Below are 25,957 nucleotides of genomic sequence, written 5' to 3' on the forward strand. Positions count from 1 at the left end.
TGCTCATCAGGCATCATGGGAGTTGCTTTATCTTTTTAATGTCTTGTAACCTCACACAGTCCAGCTGGGAATGAAAGTCGGATTTCATTTCTCCCATATAGCTAGTGTTTCTCAAAGAGCATTCCCTGGATCAATGAGCATTAGAATCACCTGAGTAGGTACCTGATCTGTGGCCTCAGAATTTCTGGAGCAAGGCCCACCTGGGTATCTGCTTCCTAGATGAGTATCATCAAAGTGGGAGGATCTTTCATTTAGTACTTGTATCATTTAATCTAAAACTTGATTCTGTATTTTCTTGTATTTTACATGTAAGCATGTCATTTCTTCCTTAATTAGATGATAAATTCTCCAAAATGAGGACTGTGTTTTCTAGTTTTCTTGTAACCCCAGCAGTGCACAGCTCAATCCTAAACACACCAGTTGGGAATTAGTGAAAGCACCTGCCTGGGTATAGCTTTCTGCCCTGCAGGGTGCTGACCTGTCAATGCCTAAACATTGGTAGAGACCTCAGATTAGAATGGCAATTCACCAATACCCAATATTATTTAACACACAATTGTGAGTCTTTGACCAATACTTCCTTATTGTCAGTTGGTGTTCTTTTACTGATTAATGCACTAAGATTCCCAACTTACTGACCAGGGAGCAAAATTAACAAGTCTCTGAAAGGTGAAGTCCCTAACATGTTTCAGTGTTTGTGAAACAGAAACTCACAGGTTTTCCTACCTTATCACAGAAAGCTAGGCCCCTTATGTCCAAAATGGTTATTCAACTTTTAAACACATGAATTGAAATGATTTTCATTGCAGGATCAGCAATGATATGGGCTAACCTTAGGGAAAAGGAAGAACTTGTTACTTTATGATGTGTTTGTTCCTGAGAAATTGAGAGGTTTGTCATATGTTTTTTATGGTAATTTTCTTTGACGTGCCATAAATACCTTCTGGAATGCGGAGGTTCCACCATCAGAGTCACGTGGGAGCTTTTCCAGTACCCTAATGTCATTAAACCAGCTGCTTTGGTTGCTGTGATATGCAATTATTTCTTCTACATTTAAAAAGCAATTCTCTGATCTCCAACCCATTAACCACGTTTGATCTTAACAAGTTGAAAAATGTTTGGAATCTAAGCTTATGATCTTTGCACAAGTTTTTTTTTTTCTTTTAATTCACAGTAGCTTTCCACCCCCTCCCCTTCTCTTTTTTAGGATCAACACTCTGTGGTAGGCCAGAACACAGGCCCCAGTCCAAGTCCCAACCCCTGCCCAAATCCAAACACTGGAAGTGGTTACATGAACTCCCAGCAATCACTGTTGAATCAGCAATTGATGGGAAAGAAACAGACTCTACAGAGGCAGATCATGGAGCAGAAACAGCAGCTTCTCCTCCAGCAGCAGATGCTTGTTGACACGGTAAAACTTTCTCCCCATTTCTACTGCACATACCTATCGGCCCGACAGAGGGAATTCATTATTTTCCATTTCTACTTACTGTGCTTGTCTCTGTGTCCACCTATGGGACAGCCACCAGGGTGTCCTGGCTGTAAGAGAGGCTAAATCTATACATGTAAAGTGCTGCAGGAAAAAAAAAAAAACTTGATTTACCAGCTGCTGGACAGTTGGAATGCATAGGACCTGGGCTGACTAGCCCTGCCCAGCCCAGGAATGTTTAGAGCCACCAACATGGGCATTGGTATCAGGCACAGGAAACCAGTCTTTCTCCCATAGCCCCAAGGGGCAGAAAATAGGGGACAAAACTTTAATCAACTCAAATCCAAACTGATTCTAGAGGTGAAAGGGTTTTAAAGCAACTTTAAAAGCCAGTGTGGCGTTTCGAAACTTAAAATTTGGCCTCCAAAATACAAGCATCTCAGAATAGTAGATGTTTTTTAAGGAAACCGAAAATGTATTTCCCACTTTCACCACATTTAAGTGGCCTTACCTTAAAGGCAAGGTCATCATTTCCCACACATTACCCAAGCATTAACCCTACTTCACTATTTATCTGCTTGTCCCTTCTATATTCTCAAACTCATACATTCAACAACTGCTCCAAACCCTTCCTGCCTCCTAAGACCAAAGCCTTTTCTCCAAATTTTATTCTTTCCCTTCAAACTATTTGGCCAAATGAAAGAAGAAAGAGGCAAAGTTAACCATCTCCAGGTTGATAGAGCCAAGGTACACAGAAAATAAAATTTAAAAAAAATAAATTTATACTCAAGGAGCTTTGCAGTAAGAGTCAGAAACCCAGGGTGTGATAAGCGTATAATTCATTCAGTAAATATTTACTAATTTACAATGGGAATACAGCCATAAACAAGACAACCCTGTCTTTGTCTTTAAGGAGCTTAGAGCCCTCTGGGGATGTCAAATAAATAGGCAATTGTAATACATGTGATTAAATGCTGTGATGTGGGATTACCAGAAGTGGTTTCAGAGAGGAAGTTGTATCTACTGAAGATCTGAAGGTGAAGTAGGAGATGGAGGGAAGAACCGGGGAGGATCCAGCCAGAAGCAGCAGCATATTCAAAGACTCAGGGACAATAAAGTATACTACATATTACATTTGCTGAGGTATGTCACGTGCACAAGGATAGGGAAGTGAAAGGCTAGGAGGCCAGAGATCAGAGACCAGAGGATAAAGCTTGCTAAATCAGAATTTATATTGTTGAAAAGCAATGGAAGGGAATTCCCTGGAGGTCCAGTGGTTAGGACTCTGCACTTCCACTGCTGGGGGCCCCAGTTCAATCCCTCATCAGGGAAGTAAGATCCCTGCAAGCTGCACAGTGTGGCCAAAAACAAAAAAAGAAAAGCAATGGAGAGGACTTTAAAGCATTTGAAACAAGGAAGCACTAGATTCAGATTTGATTTGCACTATAATAAAGGTATAAACATAGCGAGGGAAAATGTAATGGAGGGAAAGATAATATCCAGCTTGGAGAGATTGAGGATAGTCTCCCAGAAGAGATAAAATTTGACTTTGACTTTGAAGGACTGTAGGATTCTGATGGATAGAGTGGTCCACCATTCTAGGTGGAGAGTGGGCCAGAGACCGAAAGGTATAGCCTGGGTGTGTATTCGTTGGTTAGTCTGAGATCGTATGATGAAACATTTAATGCATAGTGAAAAGTACAAATCATAACAATCCTTTATGTTTTTTAAGGAATGACAAATGGAATTAAGTTTGGAATCCAGAGCATGTGAGAAAAAATAGTGAGAAATAAACTTATTTGATCTTGAACAAGGAATAGTGAGAAATAAACTTATAGGTGACCTTGAATGTTGCCCTAAGTTGTAGGGGAACCACTGACTGGATTGCTAAGTGACACAACTAATTTCTACTATAAGTCATAGTTTTGAAATCTCCACTCCTCCTACCCACTCCCTCCCTTTTTATGATCTTCATAAACAAAATAGCTAAGAAACAAGGGCAGTAGAAGAGAAAAACATACCATCTAAGATCGGTTTACTGGGTACACTTCCATCATTCCCATCAACACTACTAGTTTGTTGACTTGTAACAGGCAGAGGTTGGATTTCTGGATTTTCAGCTCTCATTAAAAGGCGAGGAAACATTCCATGAGGATCCTGTGCTGGCACTGCCCTAACTCTCATGGAGTCCCAGTTGAGTCGCCGCTGGTACAGGTGCAAAGGGCAGTAGCTAAGCTGTGAGAGATGAATGAGAATAAGGCTGCTGTTTTTGTGATTTTTATAAACCATTCACATTTCTTTTTGTTTGGCGGACATTGAGGGTGCCTGTGCTTTTTAGCATATCCAGGAAGAAACAGTCTTTGATGCCACTTTACATTAGCATATGTTTTGTCGTCATTTGCAGTCAGTTGGCAAGGCCACATAGGCTCCTAAATTGAGACATTTTCTCATGAAAGTGTATTATCCCGTACTTTCTATTATTTTCCCACCAATGAAGCACAGAGAAGAGAGATGAGTAGTACTTGTTACAATGGACATCATAATTACCAACACGTTTTGTGCACCTACTATGTGCCAAGCACCATGCTGCGCTTTCACGGTAAAGGATTAATCCTTACAATAGGAGTATGAGAAAGGTCCTAAAATTATCCATATTTTACATTTTGAGATAGCGAAACTGAAGCAGAACAGATGTGGGCAACAGAAGGTTATTTCTATATTAGCTTTTTGGGTCCAAGATATTGGGTTATCATGAGACATTGGTTGTGAAGTTAAATTTCATGTTGCACAGAAGTAACCTCAGGGATGGCCTGTGAGTTTACACTTGCGTAGAATGGGGATGTCCTTCTCTGGCAAATGGAGCAGTCTCCATTCAGTGTTGAAGTCTGGTCTTTGCTGCCCCTCAGCACAAAGTGACAACCTGGCAGTTCTTGTCCACGCGCAAGGCCATTAACTCTAACTCATTTGTGAACAAGTACTTTAAGAAACTCAAGTCTCCAGAGCTGTGTATGTTAACGCTTTGAACAACCTAAATGACCCCTCAGGAGAATAGAAAGTCAATAAGGAGATTGAACGTATGTAAACATAAATCCAGATCTGAAATCTAGTCTTTCGTGGAGCAGCAAGGGCCTGATTATCACTCACACACATGCGTGAATTCTGTTTTCTACAATAGAAACAACAGAAACACCTCATTGCATAAGAAAATATGATAGATGCTTTTGAAAAAGAGAAGATTTCAGAAAGTCCCATGTTGGCATAAAAATCAAAACTGTCAGCTTGCACAATAGTTTACAGCAGGAATGGTTGCATATTGCCACATTTGGGTTCATGGAACATCTCAAGCTGTTTCTTAAACATTTAGGGTTTGGGCAAAACCAGAAAGAGTTTCACCAACCACTTTTCCCCTTAATTTGTAAACCCATATTTAAAAGAAATGTAATCCATATGCTTCTGATTCATTTACACTTAGCTCATCAAAATTGTGTTTTATATGAATTACTTGATGCCCCCAAATCCCTGTGAGTCTTTCAAGTCTTTTTCCTTAGAAACAAGAATTTGAATTTGGTTTGTTGTTGTTTTAAAGCCACTTTTTTTCCTTTAGAGTAGATTTATTCTACTTAGAAGGTTTGGAATTTGTTGGGAAACTGAGAAATACATGGTTTAAGTGGGTTCTAAATTGGGCAGCCCACATTTGGCTTCCATCTAATTAACCCATCTGTTACAAGGTTTTCTTTTCTATTTATTGACTTTTCTGTAATTATATTGTTCTCTGTATACCTATGCCAATTATTTTTATCTTCGAAAAAGGGGGTTGCTTTGGGGTTCATGCAAAGTTTCAGTGAAGCCATTCTAAAAACTTCCTGATCCATACTGAGAAACAAAAAAGGAATCTCCTGACGTCCAGAACTGATACCACACTCACAGCCAGGCTATTTTGTTCTCTGTTGGACGTAAACAATTTTACAGAGCACTAAGCTGAGACAGGATTGCTCTGAGACCATGATAAAATGAGACAAAAGAAGGCCACTTCATAATTTTGTCTAAAAACAGACATCAACAAGGTCACTGTGCAACTCACAAACTAGGAAAAATTCCCCTCTTTTGCTAAATGAGTGACAAATAATTCTGTACTCAGTCGTAGAATCAACCTCACTTTCTGACAGCTTACAACCTAGAACAAATCCTCGCTTCCTTAGACCCTCCCTAAATCACCCAGTCAAAGCCCAAATCCTATCATAGGTTCTTTCTAATACGCTCCTGCTGAGACACCCTATGGTCCCCGGTGATGTGCCTTCTTCCTCCCTCCAGTGAGTGATAAACCCAACAGGTATGTTCCTGTTCCTGAATGCAAATGCATGTGCCCTACACACAGCGAGGCCAAACAAACCCAAACGTCAGAGTTTGGAGCAGAGGAAGGTTTATTGCAGGTCCAGAGAAAGGTTTACTGCAAAGAGATGGGTGGCTTGTGCCCAAAAAACCCCAAACTCCTTGAAGGGTTTCAGCAAAGGATTTTTAAAGGAAGGTGAGGGAGGGGCGTTGTTAGTTGTTGTAAACTTCTTGGCGTCGGAATCCTTTGTTTTTGCAGCTATCCATTGTAGGTCAAGTCAGATGTTCCCGTAAACCTCCAATAAGACAAATGTTATTCTCTGTTCTGTAACTTTCTATCTCTATATGAATGGACTCTTAAAGGTCAGAGCCCTGAGAATAGGCTATCCTGTATATTTCAGGCTGTAGGCAACATTCTTTTATAAAAGGTGCAGAGCCAGCAGGAGTAAGCACAGGAAAAGGGCCAGATCTAATATGGAGTCAGATTTGTTCTTCCCTCTACATTCCTGGTGGTCTTTGGCTGAGGCCACTGACACTATAAAAAGAATACCCCTGTTTCCTCTGTTAGCCCCCAAACTCACCTACTCTAAAGATCTAAAGGTGGCTGATTCCAGAAGGAAGAAAAGAAGGGAGACCGGGAAATTTCCAGGCTCTGAGAATGGGGCACAGAGAAACGAAGCAGCAAGAGGCCCTTGCATTGTGTGGTCGGAAAGCCTAAGTTTTTGACTCAGGATTTGGTTTTGGTTCTACCACTGTGTGATCTTGGGCAAGTTACTTAACCTAAGGAAGCTTCCATTTCCTTATCTTTTAGGTGGGAATAACCATACTTACTTTCGATGGTTGTTTATAAGGGGGAAAAAAATAGGTAATGTGCACAGAATGCCTATATCAGTATCTGATAGGTTATCTCCTCCAATCTCAGGTTGCCAGATTTAGCAAATAAAAACATAGAATGCCTGAGTGTCCTGCACTTTATCTGGCAATCTTATTCCTACACCTTACACACTTGGTAGGACCAAAATTATATATAGGTACCAAAGTATATCAGGTGTGCTACAAAACAAAGCTAGAAATCCTCATCTCAGAATTCATAGAAATTTTGTCCTCGCTGAAAGCTAATTGCGAAATAAAGAAAATGAGAGTAGTTACAAGACCCAGAACACATGTTGAATGTTAAGGAGAGGTAGAAATTACACTTTCATGCAGGAAATTGAAATTGAAAAGTTTTGTCTCTAAATAAGGTCCAGGATTCACCACTATGACTGCAAATCATGAATAAAAACTAAGTAAGATCCATGATTCGCAACTATGACTGCAAAATTTTTCTTATATTCTTACTTTTATGAATCTATACATTTTTACAACTGAGAAAGTAACAATGCAGTTTAATATGTTTTCATTTGTGTTTTCAAGGAGAAAATTGCTCCACAAGATCAGATAAACAGACATTTGACAAGGCCACCCCCAGATTATAAAGACCAAAGAAGAAATGTGGGCAACATGCAGCCAACAGCTCAGTATTCTGGTAAGTGTTCTTAAAAATTAATAAAAATCATAACTGTGCAAAGAAGAAAACTGTTCAGTTGTTAGTATTTCCTCCTTCCCCCATCTCATATTTAATTGTAACATCTTTCTTAGACTCCTTCTCTAGCTCCCATTTAACTTTCAGATCAAGACCAAACTGGAATTTATTTTAGTCTACTCATCAGTTTTTCTTGCTTATTTTTGTTCCTTATTCACATATTTCACTGCTCTCAGGACTACCTGTGAGAGTCAAAAAAGCATAAATATTTTCTAACTGCTAGGTTCAACCATTCTCCTCCCAACAGCATATCTTGACCCAGATAGTGTAAGGTAAGCAGACATTTCTCCCTCATAGTCACATCTGTAACTTACATAGTGCCCAATCTTTTCATCTCCACCTTTGGGCTCATCTCCCTAAGACAAATAGCCCTATCACCAAAAAATAATTGAAAAGCAAATTAAGTCTTTAGGAAGTCTCTCAAAAATACCAAAGGTGGATTGCATTTAAAATATAAAGCAAGAGAGTTCCCTTTTCTCCACACCCTCTCCAGCATTTATTGTTTGTAGATTTTTTGATGATAGCCATTCTGACCTGTGTGAGGTGATACCTCATTGTATCATTGATTTGCATTTCTATAATGATTAGTGATGTTGAGCATCCTTTCATGTGTTTGTTTGCAATCCGTATATCTTCTTTGGAGAAATGTCTATTTAGGTCTTCTACCCATTTTTGGATTGCGTTGTTTGTTTTTTGATATTGAGCTGCATGAGCTGCTTGTATATTTTGGAGATTAATCCTTTGTCAGTTGCTTCATTTGCAAATATTTTCTCCCATTATGAGGGTTGTCTTTTCGTCTTGTTTATGGTTTCCCTTCCTGTGCAAAAGCTTTGAAGTTTCACTAGGTCCCATTTGTTTATTTTTGTTTTATTTCCATTCCTCTAGGAGGTGGGTCAAAAACTTGAGGACATGGGGGAGGGGGAAGGGTAAGCTGGGACGAAGTGAGAGAGTGGCATTGGCATATATACACTACCAAATGTAAAATAGGTAGCTAGTGGGAAGCAGCCACATAGCACAGGGAGATCAGCTCAGTGCTTTGTGAACACCTAAGGGGTGGGATATGGAGGGACCGAGGGAGACGCAAGAGGGAGGGGATGTGGGGATCTAGGTATACGTATAGCTGATTCACTTTGTTATACGGCAGAAACTAACACACCATTGTAAAGCAATTATACTCCAGTAAAGATGTTAAAAAAAACAAACAAAAAAAAAAACCCCAAAAATAAAGCAAAACTTCTTAATGTGTATCAATATAGCATAGGTGGCAGACACTACCCCTAAAATCCCTCCCTTCCACTCTCTGAACTCCAAAAGAACCTCTTTTAAACATAACCTTTGCTACCCCTGCCTTCCCCTAGTCAGCATCTGTTTGAGCCTTTCTGCCCAGAACTCTCTGCGGTTTGTCATGGAAACTAAGCTTGTCCTCTATTTTCCTAAGTTCTCTCTGCTTAAGGCCATAAAGGAGATTCTCTAAAGAAGGAGGGGCTGTGAATATTTCTGTTTATTAATATTTTCTGGTCCTGGTAAGTGTAGTAATCAATATGTTGTTCTCATTTATTTAAACACTTTCAAATGCACCAGATTGCCTCTTTCCACTAAAATTAGGAACGGGATATATATATTCCACTCTCTAAGATTGCTTTGCTTCAGGGCAAAAGCAGGATTCTCTGAGTCTGTCCTCAAGGAGGTTGAAAGACAATATGGGTATTATTTGGAACATGGCTTCTTATATCATGGCCTATCAGTGGCTTTGGGGGAAGCTAAGAGCCGTCTGAAATATTATATCAAATTCAAGGTGAATGTTTGTGCTTTTCTTTTCCCATTCATATAAAAGATTCCCAAGGATAGAAGTCTAAGGCTGGTTTGGTGGCTCTACCATGTTATCAGGGATCCAGGCTTCTTTCGTCTTTCTACCCCACCTTCTTGAGCATATAGCTTCCATCCTAAGGTTGCCTTGTGGCCACCACATCACCAGTCTTCATATCCATATTCCAGATAGAAAGGTGAAAGACGGGAAAAGGTAAAATGGCCTCCCAAATGAGTCAGATTCCCTTTTTAAAGTAGGTTTTTTTGGACACTCATCTAGTAACTTTTTTTTTTAATTAATTAATTTATTTGTTAATTTTGGCTGCATTGGGGCTTCGTTGCTGCACACAGACTTTCCCTAGTTGTGGTGAGCAGGGGCTACTCTTCGTTGTGGTGCACAGGCTTCTCCTTGTGGTGGCTTCTCCTGTTGCAGAGCGCGGGCTCTAGGCACACGGGCTTCAGTAGTTGCAGCGCGTGGACTCAGTAATTGTGGCCTGTGGGCTCTAGAGCGTAGGCTCAGTAGTTGTGGCACACGGGCTTAGTTGCTCCACAACATGTGGGATCTTCCCGGACCAGGGATCGAACCCGTGTCCCCTGCCTTGGCAGGTGGATTCTTAACCACTGTGCCACCAGGGAAGTCCATCACCTAGTAACTTCTGCCTTTAGCCAGAATTTATTCATATGGATCCCCCATCAGCAAGGATGTTTGGCAAATGTGGTTTTTCAGCTGGGCACATTGCTGCAAAATCAAGGCTCTGTTTCTAAAGAAGATAGGGAGGTTGGGTATTTGGGAGGGACCTAGAAGTCTCTTCCATAGTGCATATGGGCATTTTCCTGAGGGAGGTGACCTTAGCAACCAGCTGCTAACCCCCAGATGGGTAAGAATCACCACTCTAGAGCACTGTAATTCACCTGTCTTCTGAGAATGAAATAAACAAGCACAACACAAACTCTTTTATCATTTTTTATTTCAATCTCAGTACTATAATAATCACCTTCCCCAGATGTTAATATTAAAAATGATGTATGGGGCTTCCCTGGTGGCGCAGTGCTTGAGAGTCCGCCTGCCGATGCAGTGGACACGGGTTCGTGCCCCGGTCCGGGAGGATCCCACATGCCACGGAGCGGCTGGGTCCATGAGCCATGGTCACTGAGCCTGCGCGTCTGGAGCCTGTGCTCCGCAACGGGAGAGGCCACAACGGTGAGAGGCCCGCGTACCGCAAAACAATAAATAAAATAAAAAATAAATTAAAATGATGTATGAAAAACACCTAGAACAATTTCCACCACATATTAAGAGCTTCTAAATATTAACTGTGATTAATATTTTTTTATCTTTATGGAAATTCTCCCTATTCTAGTTGTTTAAAAATACAGCTCTCCTCGTAAACCTTCTCAGGGCATATTGTTAAAATAGGGGGCACCTAGAGGGAGTGATTTTTTTTTTTTTAATAAATTTATTTATTTATTTATTTTTATTTTTGGCTGCCTTGGGTGTTCGTTGCTGTGCATGGGCTTTCTCTAGTTGCGGCATGGGGGGCTACTCTTTGTTGCGGTATGCAGGCTTCTCATTGCGGTGGCTTCTCCTGTTGCAGAGCATGGGCTGTAGGCATGCAGGCTTCAGTATTTGTGGCACGCAGGCTCAATAGTTGTGGCTCGTGGGCTCTAGAGCGCAGACTCAGTAGCTGTGGTGCACGGGCTTAGTTGCTCCGTGACATGTGGGATCTTCCCGGACCAGGTAGATTCCGGCCCTCTGCACTGGCAGGCGGATTCTTAACCACTGTGCCGCCAGGGAAGTCCCTAGAGGGAGTGATTTTTAAAGCCTCGAAATTTTTTCCATAGCATTTCCATAATGGAAATTCTCTTCTCATGAAACCTTCAGATACCAAGCTTGATATTGCTTAATCTCATTAGCAGCCTGTGCACTCTGAGTTATTGTCCAAGTTTCTCCTATCTGACTCTGATCCCTCTTCATCAAACACTGCCCTACACAGTCAGGGCCTTGTGCTAAACCTGGAGATACAAGGAGATAAAGAGACTGTTTCTGCCTTCAAGGGGGATGTAGCTTAGTGGGGACATATTTTAAAACAAATAGCAAGGCCTTCAGTCTTTCAAGTTGTGTACCACGCTAGCTATCCTCAAGCAGTAGGGGATATGCTAGGGTTATAATCGCAACCATGCTGTCTTCACATACTGCCATTCTGATACTCATATGTGTGTCTAGTTCTCTGTTTCTCAGTATCTCTGATTCTCTGGGCCTCCCTGCCTCTCTGCTGGGAGAGTACTTTAAAAGAGTATCTTTCTCCAAGTTATATCTTTGCCTCAATCTCTCATTCACTCGTTCATTCATTCATTCATTCAATAAATATCAATTGAATACCTACTTTGCACCATCCACTGAACTTGGAGAATATGACAGTGAACAAAACAGGCAAAAATTCTTTCTCTCATGGAACTTATCATCCAGCAGGCACTTTTATTTATCTTTCTGGCATTCCATTTTTGCCTCTCAAGGTGTCTTGCCATGATGATTGTAACCTCCTCAAGCCAGGAAGATTTCAGTGTGTCAGTTAATCACTATCCGATAGGTGGAACCTCATTCAGCAGACTGTGATTGAGTGGTCCCATATTCAGCCACTTATTTACAGGTATCAACATAACTAGCTGGCACTTTGAGGCTCCATGTATTTCCCAATACAGAAGCTAAATGCTAAATGAAAACTTGAAAGAGCAAATGCAGCTTGAGAGAGGAGGCTGGAATATCAGGGAAAGCTTAATGAAGGAACTTGGACCTTGGCCTGAGCCTTTGAAGAAAAGATAGGGCTTGGTGAGGTCAGAAGGGCATCATATGAGAAGGAAATGGCAAATGACGTGAGGGAAAGTAGTTCATGATGTGTGGATAACAGTGCGATAATAACTAATCCTCCTAGAGCAGAGTGCTTTCTGTATGGAAATAATCACTGGAGCATGGATTACATTGAATTCCAGATGTTTGAAGAGATGGGAATTTACCTGTCTTATGGCAGCTTCTTGAGTGGGGATGCAGATGAAAATTGGACATGATTTTCAAGGCCATCGATTTGGACCGTTAATCTAGTAGCCATGTATAGGGTGCATCCACATGTTCTAATTTGGACCCAGGGGTGACCAGTAGCATGGACTTCATGACAGCTGGATAATCAAAGTTGTAGTCTTTGGTCTTGAAACAGAGTAAAGCTAATTCAAAGTGGAAGATTGACTATCACTTCCCCTCAATGATTCCAGAAGAATAAAGCCTAAAAAATAGAACCATTCTATTTCAGTCTTCTTTCTATAATGTGTAAACTCTTGACCAAGGGGTAACTTAGGGTGATACTTCCCCCGAAAAGCTGTCTTATTCCTTTTATATAATATGCTATGATGATTATTTCTCTTTATGTGTTCTTACACCCAAAGGCAGTCTCAGAGCTGATACGCTCTAAGAGAAGAGATAACCTACTGTTATGAACTAATATAATTATCTTCTTTTTCTCAGGTGGCTCATCAACAGTGAGTCTAAACTCTAACCAGGCTTTGGCAAACCCAGTTTCAACACACACCATTTTAACTCCAAATTCCAGCCTCATGTCTACTTCTCATGGGACAAGAATGCCATCCTTATCCACAGCAGTTCAGAACATAGGGATGTATGGGAATCTGCCTTGCAATCAACCTGGAACATACAGCGTCACTTCAGGAATGAATCAGTTGACCCAACACAGAAACCCAAACCAACTGATAGCAAATCAAAACAACCCTCTGATGCCCCGGCCACCCACTTTAGGGCCCAGTAATAATAATAATAATGTGGCCACTTTTGGAGCTGGATCTGTTGGCAATCCTCAACAATTAAGACCAAATTTAACCCATAGTATGGCAAGCATGCCAGCACAGAGAACGTCGAATGTAATGATCACATCCAGCACAACAGCACCAAACTGGGCCTCTCAAGAAGCAACAACCAAACAGCAGGAAGCGCTGAAATCTACAGGAGTCCGCTTCCCCCCAGGCACACCTACAGCCTATACTCCAAACCAGTCATTGCAACAGGCGGTAGGTAGCCAGCAATTTTCCCAGAGAGCAGTGGCTCCCCCTAATCAGTTAACACCAGCAGTGCAAATTAGACCCATGAACCAAATGAGCCAGACGTTAAATGGACAAAACATGGGTCCACTCAGAAGTCTGAATCTCAGACCCAATCAGCTAAGCACACAGATTTTGCCTAATTTGAGCCAGTCAGGAACAGGGTTGAGTCAGTCGAGGACAAGCATAAGCCAGCCATCATCCCTGACAGCCGGCAGTTTTCCTTCACCCAACCAAAGTGCCAGGGCTTTTCAAGGAACTGACCATGGCAATGACTTAGCTTTTGACTTTCTCAACCAACAGACTGATAACATGGGCCCTGCCCTAAACAGTGATGCTGATTTCATTGATTCTTTATTGAAGACAGAGCCTGGTAATGATGACTGGATGAAAGACATCAACCTTGACGAAATCTTGGGGAACAACTCCTAAAGAAGAAAAGGGAGACCATTCACAAACTCCAAGCACTAAAAGGCAGTATTTTACAAGGACTCTGTAAAGGCCAAACTGTTGACTTTTAGTTGGACTCTATGAAGATACCTTGGCTTAAAAATGGAAAGCAGAAAGTAACTGTAGCGGTGAACATTTTGGTCCAAATGCTTGTTTTAAATCTCAAACCTGGAAGTAACACATTGGGATCACTTTTTCCCTGTCTACACCCCAGGACACAGTATCCAGTTTATCCAAACAGAACTGTGATGTTGATGTGTAATTAGTTGTGTAAAATAGGCTTCCCAAGCTCCTTTTCTCCCTGAAAGAAAAGTAATAGAACTTCTGGCTTGTTTAAACCCCACGTCAGGCGGAGGTACTAGTTCCAAGCAACAAGCAACAAATTCCTTAATTTTCTCTAACAGATATGAAGTGTGGTTTAATCCCTCCACTCTGTCTTTTCATTTAGGTTTCCTAAAACTTCCAGGGTAGATTGAAATGTTACAGGTTTGTTTGGAGTAACCAAACAGTGTCCTAAGTAAACGAAAACTGGAGAACATAGAGAACACCCAGTGGACTATAGAATTTCTTCCCCAGATTCATCCCCTCACTTTTTCAGTTTTCCCACATATCCTCTACTTCAAGATGCTGTGTCTAGTGATGAAACAAGAACGCAGAGATAGCCAACTTTTTTCCACAACCAATTTCCAAATCCAGTTTCTGAATCTTAGATTCAGTCGTGACCTATCCTAACCATACTGAAATGTTAGTGCACATGTGTCTGCATCAGATTTCACTACTTAAAAGGGAAAACACCACATTGGGCATTGCTATAAAGGAGATTTATTTGACCACAGATAACTTGGGGTGTTGCTTACTGTGATGACGACTGCTGGTTAGTCCCCAAGCTGAGTGAAATTGAGCCTGGCCCTCTCTGCTTATTTTGATGACCAGAGACTGATTTGTAAGAAAAGGAAGTTTGGAGACCAAAGCTGACAGTAGAAGGTATCATGTTTTGGTTGAAGATAAGAAGCAAAAGGTCAGGACCAGGGATGGTGGGTTACGGGTGTGTACAAATCTATTTCATAGGGTTTGAAGGAAAGCATAATTGAGACAAAAATTAATCTGGCCTTATTTGGACACATTATTTGGGTGAACAGCTAAATAGAATGTGATCTATTAATAGCAGTCTACTCATTCTTCTGTCCCTGATGTGATGAATCATTGCCACATGCTAGATGGGCCCTTCATATCCAGGTTTTCTCCCTCAGGGCTGAGCACTGTATCAAAGAAAGAGATCCTATTGAGTTGTGTAACAGATCAGCTGCAAAATGGCAAAGATGTGTGCTGATTTGGGATGTATGCAAAATATCTCTACCATTTTCCTCATTACAGAGGAACACAGGTTACCTTCAGCTATTTTAGTTATACACTCCCGTATTCAATTATCAAGTGATATTTAACTGAAATCATTTAATAACTCTTTAGATACCTTTCTAAAAAGAACACATTTTGAAAGTTCTGCAAAGCCCCCTTGTAATCTTTAAAATGTCTAGAAGCACTCTCTTTTACACAATACCAACATCACTGGCCCGGAATCTTTTCTGTGCTAGGTTGTAAATATAAATAAATTACTTGTTTTGTAAACTTTTGTAAAGAATATTTTGGTAGAAATACTTAAAGCATATTCTTTGGGTTATATTTATACATATGTGAAATAAATATACTATCAAAAGGTTATATTTTATACAAAAAGTAAATTGTTACCTTTTGTATGCTAATATACAAAGTTTTGTATCATATGATGGTTTATTTTTAGCTCTTACACTTCAACCCTAGGTGGTCAAGTGGGAACTTTTGAAAACTATCAAGAGGCTTGTTAGACAAATTTATATTCTGAAACCTCAATAAGAAAGCATTCCAGGTTTCAACTCTCCTTTTTTTTTTTTTTCCTGCTCCCAAATTCTTTTTTAAACCCATAGTTGTGTCTTGTTTGATTATTCTGCTGTGCACATTGTACTGGTCCTTGTTGCATGTGGTCTACTGTGTGTTTTCCCATTTTATAAAACAGTGTTTCTCCATGCAAAAGAGTAAGGAAAAAGTTATGTACATATAAACACTTTTATTTTATGGCTCCTCCATGTTACTGTATATATCTGCCAGCACATCCCAGTTACACTCCTATGATTCAGCTTATTTTTACCCTAGCATAAATAGTATGTTTTGTAGTAGCTATCAAATTTAAGAGATAAAGCAATCAAAATGTTTGGATTTTCTTCTATCTTAATGTGAATTTCATAATTAATGTCTATTTATTCAGCTATTCATTAAAATACAGGATTCTTTGGAAAAAATGGTGTAGTCTATAGTTTCTGTTTGTTGGCAGCCTATTACCAAAGATGATGTAATTTTCCTGAAAGCTGAGATAATGACGATTTGATAGACATATGCAACCAAAACTTAAGGATTTACAACTTAAAAGCTATGGCATACAATCTCCCTTTTACAGAAATACCAGACTACTTAACTGTTGGCATTGTTTATCATTCTGACACATTATACACGAGATAGAAGTAATTTTCTTTTTTTTTTTTTAATTCAAAGACTAGAAAGTCATTTAAGCAAATAATTCATTCTTGGCTTTGTGTTAAGCCCGATGAAGACAAATAGCTCTGCTCTAAGTGAATGCACTAATATTACTTGCATTACTGTAACTGTACCCATAACTGTAAAGATTTGAACTTGTAAGACAAGTATTTTGTATCGCGTGTAATTTCATGTGTTAAAAAAATAGTTTAAAAAATTCAGAAGTGGTTCTCTTGTATGAAATCATGCTTTCAGTCACCAACAATATTGTTGCTCTATCACAGAAAGTTCTGATGGGCAAATTTATTCTCTGGGAAGCTTCTAATACTAGTGAAATGCTGATGTGACTCATTTCAATATTCTTTACTTCGCTTAGAAAGTTTGTATTAAGATCCCATAGGCACAGCAACTACTAAATACTGGAGAAACACAGCCTAATTCTCAGGCACGGCGGACCTTTGCCTGGCCTGCTGTGTGGCATTTGGGCAGACCAGGCTGAGTGAACACAGGGCCAGGTAAACACAGCTTCACTGAGCATATTTACACAGCCCTTCTTGGGAGTCAAGGAGGTTGAGAGAAAGATGGGCCTTTGTAGGAGGCAAGGGAAACCATTCTATCAAATTTTCTTACTCCACTGTTGAAATATGTTGCTGGGGTTCCATTGTCCCTTCCCCCTCTGCCAAAAGATAAATAATAATAATAAAATTTATATTTTATTATTTATATTCTGAAACCTCAATAAGAAAGCATTCCAGGTTTCAACTTTCCTGGAATATATATAATAAAATTTATATTTTATGTAGTGCCTGACCAATGACTCTGGAAGGTTGTAAACAAAATCAACATCAATAAAAATAAATAAAAGGCATACAAATTAAGAGAAAGAAATGTGAATTCTAAAATTATCCAGTCAATCCTAGTATGTACCCACGGAAGGATCCTTGAGAGTAAATGAGAGGGTAGACGTGAGCGCAAAAGAGAGAGAGGCTCAGCTTCTTCCTCCTCTGTGTTTGCAAAGGCAGTACAAATTCTTAAATGTTGTATCTGCTATTTCCATTTTATATCTCTGTGACTGTATTTCCTCACTCAAAAATGAGGGCTTGGGGCTGAGATAGCTGTACATTTCTTCCCAACTCTAAAACTCTGTGATTGATTATTTTTCCAAAAAAAATTTTCCAAAGCTAAGTGGAAAGTTAACCAAAGAGACTCAAAGCATCATTTTTAAAATAGAAATCAGTGTTCAATCAACCTTTTGAAAATTTTCAGATTGCCAATCAACTTTATTTAGCAAAGCACCCCTCTGCTTGAAAATTAAATCGTATGAAAATGAGATTTCATCAAAAGTAAGCCAGAACTACTCTGTGGACTAATAGAAAGGCAATGTAGATGTAGGTGCCCACTGACTACATACAAGTCCAAGTTCTGAAGATCAAAAGCTGGGATGAGATATTAAATGGTCATCTTCTTGTGAAATCATAGAATTTCATAAAGAAAATATTTGCCTAACAGGGAGAAGAAATCCCATACGTTGAGTAGCATACTCCGTTGGGTATATAATAATGAATTTTCCTGAGTTGTAAACGGCAGTGTAGCGTCTTTTAAATACATTTCCTAAATTCCTATAACAGACAAAGTGCAGGTACTGCCCTACTGTTAACTTCACTGGCAATAAAAACTATTAAAACATTACACCATGAGAATTAAGTAACATATTGACCTTAGATTTTTAAAAGTAAATGCTGTTGTCCCTGACCTGTATGCAATAATATTAAAAGGGGGCTTTTGTTTGTTTACATAAATAGCATTTTAAGTTTGCTTTTTACCAAATTGAATCATCATTAGCTCCAGGCTTTGCATAAATATATAGAAACTTTTTACAATACTTAGAATTCTTTCAGGAAAAGGGAAGGAGAAAAATGTATAAAAGACTGTAAAACCATTGACGGTTTTCATAGGGTTCTTTCAGCAAAAGGGACAGAAGAAGGAAGGAAGGAAAGAGAACATATCTCAAAGAGGCTTAAAGAAAGGAATCTACTGATGGACATAACTGCAAAGGCCAGGAGCTAGTTCTGGGTTTAGATACAGCTGAATCCAGCAGGTAACAACGTCATCAAGAATTGGTTCTTGGGGCTTCCCTGGTGGCGCAGTGGTTGAGAGTCCGCCTGCTGATGCAGGGGACGCGGGTTCGTGTCCTGGTCTGGGAGGAGCCCACATGCCGCGGAGCGGCTGGGCCCGTGGGCCATGGCCGCTGAGCCTGTGCGTCCGGAGCCTGTGCTCCGCAACAGGAGAGGCCACAACAGTGAGAGGCCCGCGTACCGCAAAAAAAAAAAAGAAAAAAAAAAAGAATTGGTTCTTTTCTGTCCCTCACCTTTGCTTTCCTGAGTCTTGGCTCCATTCTCAGGCAGGCCCCTCTCTCATGGTGTCAAGATGGCTGCTAGAAGCTCCAGACTTCATAACTCCACATCCAGCTTGAACCAACTTTACATCTCACAGGCTTTGATTAGGGCATGTGCGCATCCCTCGACAATCACTTTGGCCAAGGAGTTGCAGTCTGATTGGCCAGTCCCGGGTCAAGTGCCTATCCCTGGAGGCAGAGGGAGTATTAATACAATCAAACTATATGGAGTTAGAGTGGGAAAGAGAAGGGAGGGAGGGAGGGAGGAAGGGAGGGAAGGAGGGAGTCTTCTTCCTCATTCTTGTCTCCTTGTGGTAACAAGGTAGTTAACTTCGGCTCATGTCTATGTTCTAAGCTGGAAAAATAGATAGGAAAAATTATGAAGAGCGAAAAATGTTGCTTATAGAAAATCTTTACCTTTCCATTTGGGAAAGGTCACCCCTACTCAGAGATTTTACCATACCTCATTAGCCATGACTGTGTCTATGGCCTTTCAGATCTTCAAGAGAGGCTAGGTGTTAAGTATTTAGAGTTGTAGCCCCTGTAGTAGAGGATGGCAAGGGAACAGGTGGTTGGAAATGATGTAAATATAAAGACATGCATGGGAATGATAAACATAAATTCAAGATGTTAATTATAGAGAAATGTGATTGAGAGGGTGTATACAAAGGACTCAAATTATGTTATTTTCCAAGCTGAATGAAGACTACATGGCTGTTATTTTTTAATGCCTTTTTATATATCTGAAATAGATAATTAGAAATCAAATGAAAGCTAAGTTAAATTATTTGGGGGTTTTACTAAAGGCATTCTGCTGTGAATAAATGAATGAATAAATAGTGATTGATTTAGAATTATGGTGGTATGCAGATGAGATACACTGCAAGGTACACTGAAAGGCCCTCCTGACTAAAATAACTAAAATACTAAATTTTAACATAAAAGGAAGATTCCAAACTTACTAAAAAGCTACAAAAATAAAAGCCATGTGCTACTGGCATAAGTGTAGACATAAAGTTCCATGTTGTAGAATTGAGGGTATAAAAATAAACACTCACATTTATAGTCAAATGATACTTGAGAATGCCAAGACAATTCAAGGGGAAAGAACAGTCTTTTCAAAAATAGTGCTAGGACAATTGGACACCCACATGCAAAAAAAAATGATATTTTGACTCCTACCTCACACCATAAACAAAAGTGAACTCAAAATGGTTCACAAGACCTAAAGTAAAACTAAAAATATAAAGCTCTTAGAAAAAAAAATATGTAAATCTTCATGATCTTGGATTAGGCAAGATAGTTTCTTAGATTTGACACCAAAAACATAAGCAACAACGACAACAAAAATAGATGAATTGGACTTCATCAAAATCAAAAACTTGTGTGATCCAAGGCCACTATCAACAAAATGAAAAGATAGCTGTATTAGTCAGATATCTCCAGAGAAAAAGAACCACAGAAATAGTAGGATAAATATACATACACATACATATATAATATGTATATTAAAAAACCACTGAATTGGACACATTAAAGGGATAAATTTTATGGTCTGTGATTTATATCACAATCAAACTATTTTAAAAAGAAAAAATAAATAAAGGGGCATTAAAAAAATAGACCAGTGCATTACCACCAAACCAATATGCCATGCTCAGAAATAAAGTAAAACCAGGAATCCTCAGACATAAGCAAACGTCAATATCAGCTTTGGCCCTGACAGTTTCTGGAGACCTTGAACTTGCATTTTGGCAACTTCACAGGGTGTGGGGGGAAAGGATATACAGGCTAGGGCACTTTCAAGGTGAGGAGTCCAATTAAAAGATCCCCTGCAAAAGGCTGGTAATCCAAAGGAATATAACCACAGAGTAAGGGTGAAAATGAAATAAACCCTGCTGTGTTACAGAGGGGAAAAATTCTTCCCTGGAAATATATAACCAAAGTCAGAATTCATATGAGTTTGGGTTTGTATTCATAAAAGTTTACACATTAAAAAAAAAAAACCTGAGTGTAGAATTTTATTTGAATTGTCCCCAGGTTGGGTACACCCTCAGGAAACAGACAGAAAAAAATGCAATTCCTCTTAGGATCTTTCAAAAAATCTCCACAAAATTTCAAAGAAAACTAGCATCAGATCCATTATCAAAAATCCCAAAACATACAAGTAAACAAAGCATCATGAGTGAGAACCAGCATAAACAGCAGACAGCAGAAGAAGACACAGATGTTGAAAATAACAGACACAAAAAATACCTAAATTTAATACACTTAAATGAAATACATAGAAAGAAGCAGAAGCTTAGAAATATCAGCACAAACTGAATATTGTCCTGAGTAAAAGCTTAGGTGTGCATAGAATATTCATAAATTTGATAGCCTTGTTAAATTTCAAAACATCAGTATTATACTGACCACATTCACCATCCCCAATTCACTTAAGTTAGAAATGAACTTTAAAAGATAATGGGAAAACTCCATTCACTTGGACATTAAAAAATAAAAGAAAATCTAAACAACTCATGGATCAATGAAAAAAATGTAAAATAGATAGCTAGTGGGAAGCAGCCACATAACACAGGGAGATCAGCTCAGTGCTTTGTGACCACCTAGAGGGGTGGGATAGGGAGGGTGGGAGGGAGACGCAAGGGGGAGGAGATTTGGGGATATATGTATATGTATAGCTGATTCACTTTGTTATGAAGCAGAAACTAACACACCATTGTAAAGCAATTATACTGCAATAAAGATGTTTAAAAAACTGTAATAAAATATAGAAAATGTTTGTAATTAAACAAAAATAGAAAACTTATGTTGGTTAAGCAGTTCTTGGAGAGAAATTTATTCTCTTAATTGCCTTTCATTAGAAAAAAGGCTCAGAATGAATTTTAAAAATCCAACTTGAAAAGTTAGAAAAAGAGTGTAGGATAAATCTAAAGGAAGTGTGAGTAAATAATAAAAACAGAAAAAATTTGATAAATAAAAGCAAAAACAAACATGCAATTGAGAGAACTGACAAAATCAAAATTTGACTCTTTAAAGATATTAATTAGCAGACTACTGGAGAGACTCATCAAAGGAAACAGAGAGAAAAAAATTACTAGGAATTAAAAAGAAATATAATATTCACTATTGTGAATCAAGTTATGGCAATAAATTTGAAAATTTAGGGGTAATGAATGAATTACTACAAAATATAACTCTTCAGAACTGATTTAAGAAAAAATTGGAGAACCTGGGTAACAGGCAGCTGGGATACATGTTCAAAATCTTACTATAAGGAAAGCAGCAGGACAAAGCAGCTTAGCAGAAAGATTTTACTAAATAGTCAAAGAATAGCTAAGTTCATTTTTACATGAATTTTTTCAGAGAAGTGAAAAACAAATGACACTTTCCAACTCACTTTTCGAAGCTGGCATAACCTTGATGCCAAAACAAGATGTGGATGGAAGGCACATGAGAGGAAAATAACAGACTGGCTACACTCGTGAACATAGTTTTGAAAATCCCTAAACCAAATTTTAGCCAACACAACCCAGTAGTATATAAAAAACATAGTAAATTATGACTGAGTTGGATCTCTCCCAGGAATACAAGTTCGGTTTAATATTTTAAAAACTGATAGGAACAAGACAAAGTTGCCAACTATCATCACTCCCACTCAGTCTATTCAGAGCAATGAAACAAGAAAAAGAAATAAAACACCTAAAAATTGCATAGGAAGGACCAAAACAAACATTATTTGGATAACCACAAATAGATATGATTACCTACTTAGAAAACCCCCAAAGAATCCAACAAGTTTCCTTGATACAATTGATACATAGAAGCAATCTGTTTACACTACCAACCATTAAAAAGTATAACTTGAAAAACCTTATCATTCACGATAACATCAAAAACAAAAATTTAGGGTATATAAATAAAGCCCTATATGAATAAAATTATTAAATTCTAATAAAAAACATTTTGAAAGACCTGATAAATAGAAAATCATACCATGCTCTTGGACAGGAAGAATCTATATTTCACTGTCTTCAAATTTATGCATTGCAGAAGGATTTGTGAGGATACCTCTTGGTGCTTCCATACTCAATGATAATAGCACATAGGCAGTTTCCACAATCTAGCCTTTAAAAAGGCAAGGTAACCAAAGATTCAGTTCCCCCAAGGATGAAGCACTGGGTCATCCCACCAAGGCAAGCTCCAAGAGAATATCTGACCAAGAGAAATCTATAATGTGTGGTAAAGGGTTTGACGAATATTAATGATAGCCTTAGGATCAACTACAGCCTTAGGGACTGTACTTTGTCTCATTAATTCACCTATTGTTAAGCCCTTTTTTGTTTTTCAGGGAACTGCATCTTGAACCTTGAGTAATCAGTGACAGGATAGAGTGAACTTAGTGTGGGACTTGAGCGGATCTGAGTGGTACAAGGGATGTTTTGTAGCAGATCCAAAAAGGGCTTCACCACATTCTCTCAACCAATCCTGGACAGCTGCTGTGCAAGATGATTGCTTCCTGTGTATCTCTGCCTTGGGGTGTCCTCAGCATACTCAACCCACACATGGGACAAGCCATAAGTGACAGGGAGTTAATGCCCCAGGGTGATCTTCAACCAATTTAGGGCAGGAATTGGCAGACACGTATTCTAAGTTCCACCTCCCTTAGTGGATAAATCTAACGTGTGTTTCGTATTCTTTCAGAGCTGCCAGCTGGAATAAGCCCATAGTGATAACCTGCTCACGAACTCTCACTTTATCTGCTTTTCTTCTTTCTGAGGCTCTTACTTCCTCACATCTTTACAATGCTTCCCAGAATCGCTTCCCAGAAAAGCTGCTTATACCCAAATCTTTGTCTTAGGATCTACTTTGGGGGGAATTAAACTAAAAACCCAAATTGTCCATCACCAGTAGAATGGGTAAATTGAGGTGCTGTCCTGAAATAGAATGCTATGTTGCAGAAGGGAATTAGCTAAACACATCACCATAATGTTGAGGGGAAGAAATAAGTCACAAAAATACAGCTCTATTCTGTTTAGTATTTAAAAGGCAAACGAAAGATATAATTTAAAGATGCATACAGGACAGCAAAATTGAAAAGAAAAGCAAGAGAATGGTTATCATAAAAGTCAGTCTAATAGTTGCCTCTGGGGTGTGTAACAGAAAGGGCTTTTAAGGTACTGGCAATATTCTATTTCTTAACCTGGTTGTGTGTACGCCAGTCATTGTGATATTATTATTCTTTAAATTATACATATGTATTTTATTTACACTTTGATATGTTTCATGATAAACAATTTTTAAGTGTTGCCAAATTAAGTATGTGAGAGACAGAGGATTGCAATCAATCAAACAATCCGTCACTAAGTACAAGGGTTTTGCACTCAAATTGCTTTGCAAGTGTTTTGTTTTCATTCCATTTTAATGAAATCAGAGCTTGAAATCATACAAGATGCATTATGTATGTGATTCACGCAAGAAAGACTTCAGAGCCTCCCATTTGCAAAACCATACCGAAAAGAAAGGCCTTGGTCCTAACATCAAAAGATTTATGTACGAAGGCACTTTATAAGCTATATATTTAAATGTTTAAGATTTACGTTTTAAGTTAAAACATTTATGTATATTTGTATGTATATAGTATATGTATACATATATATAATTCTCTCTTTAATCCAATTTTATTTTCTTTTTTAAATTAACTGACAAACAACCAGTTCTGTTCAAATCATGTAAGAAGACAACTACTTTATCAAACATTAAGGAAATGAACTAAAATTTTTAATTTGTGTAAGGCTTTGCTTGAGAACTAATGCGAGGTGAGGATAGAATGGCACAGAGGTTATGTATGTTTGAAAACTAAGCTTGATCCTTAACATTTATTCCTGAGAAAATGTAAAACTTAAATATTAAGGAAGATTATCTCCAATATGAATGGATACAACATAAATAATCTTCAAAGTAGTTTTTACTCATTATTCATTCATATACTAACTTGAAAGCAACATGTCACTTTTCAAAGCACTGAAGAAAAAGTTAAACATATAAAAAGATAGTTAGGTATATAAACCTCATTTATATATGTGTCTCCATTTGTATAATTCTGCCTTTCAACACTTACTGGAAAAATAGAAGATTATTCTACATCTGGTCTTTTGGTCAAAGTTGGCGGGGAATTTTGTTAATCTTTGGAGTGATCAGAAGGTTTGAAGGATGTCTTAATCCTGCTCCGAGTGTGTCAAAGTAGATAGATGTCTTTGTTCATTTCACAAAACCAAATAAGAGTGGCGGTGTGCGGATTAGAATTTGACAATTCAATCCAGATGACTACTTTATTATGGAAAAATATTCCACATCCCTTATCTATTCCAGAGAGTATATCATAGAGAAGGCACTATAGCTTCACTATGATACAGTTGCAAATATTAAAATGAAGGGTTATAAGAAGAAAACACAGCTGTTAAAGGGCAGTGACTGAGTGAATTCATTTAGTGTTACATATCTATGATGATGTTAGTTATTCAAGATTTTTTCCAAAACTCATTTCAAAGGCTCTCACTTTAGCATTTCAAAGGTAGTGGATAATATTTGGGGGAAAAAAGTATCACTTCTTTTAGATGCAATAATAATAGAATTTGAAAGCTAAATATGCAAAGGCTTTATAAAATGATGTGTATTGGGGAGTTCTGAATGTCCATTGTGTGCACAGATGTCTCAGTTAGAAAATGAAATATTGGCATGTTTCATAGTTTTTCTTTCTTGAAGTCATTTGCACTTGTGCAATGACATGAGCTCTCTTTATGACACAGAGAGAAAAGCTGATCATCTCAAAAAAATGGGTAAAAATTTGGCTCTCCAAATTTAACTGACCCTGGATGTGAGTTATTAAACAAATAAAACACTGCATATGTGTGTTTATTTGCTTTTATTTTAAAAATTCAAAACATGTCAAGGCATATTTCACGTCAGAAAAATATGTTCAAACTATTTTACGTTTTAAAGTTAAAACATGTAGTGCTCCATTCAGAAAGTCCAGTTTTTTTTAAAGTTCATTTAACGCTATCATTTTCCCAAATATCTGATGCTTACCGTCCCATTGCAATATAAAGTCGGAAACTATGGATACTTCCTCTTAGTCCTTTAATAGCACAATTGGATTCAAAGATTGTAGAGCCTTTGTTAGAGAGCTAGATTTCCCATCTCTGTGTATAGTTCTTTTTCTTGAAACTGTACTTCCCAAAGTATATTTCATGAATTACTAGTTTGGGGCTTTGCAACACACAAAGGGTTTCCATTG

At 38.5% G+C, this 25,957-nt stretch overlaps 1 protein-coding gene across 1 annotated transcript in view; it reads left to right on the forward strand.

The window, feature by feature from the left end:
• The window catches only part of MAML2 (mastermind like transcriptional coactivator 2), a 360,720-nt gene extending 344,690 nt beyond the window's left edge, over nt 1-16,030 (forward strand). Inside the window, exons 3-5 of the mRNA XM_065882529.1 lie at nt 1,208-1,411; nt 7,172-7,283; nt 12,661-16,030. Of these exons, the coding sequence (XP_065738601.1) occupies nt 1,208-1,411; nt 7,172-7,283; nt 12,661-13,679 (1,335 nt within the window). The 3' untranslated portion in view covers nt 13,680-16,030. The remainder of the gene's footprint in view (nt 1-1,207; nt 1,412-7,171; nt 7,284-12,660) is intronic.
• Nucleotides 16,031-25,957: the final 9,927 nt, after the last annotated feature.

This window comes from Phocoena phocoena, chromosome 8 (genome assembly GCF_963924675.1).
Source record: "Phocoena phocoena chromosome 8, mPhoPho1.1, whole genome shotgun sequence".
NCBI classification, from domain to species: Eukaryota; Metazoa; Chordata; class Mammalia; order Artiodactyla; family Phocoenidae; genus Phocoena; species Phocoena phocoena.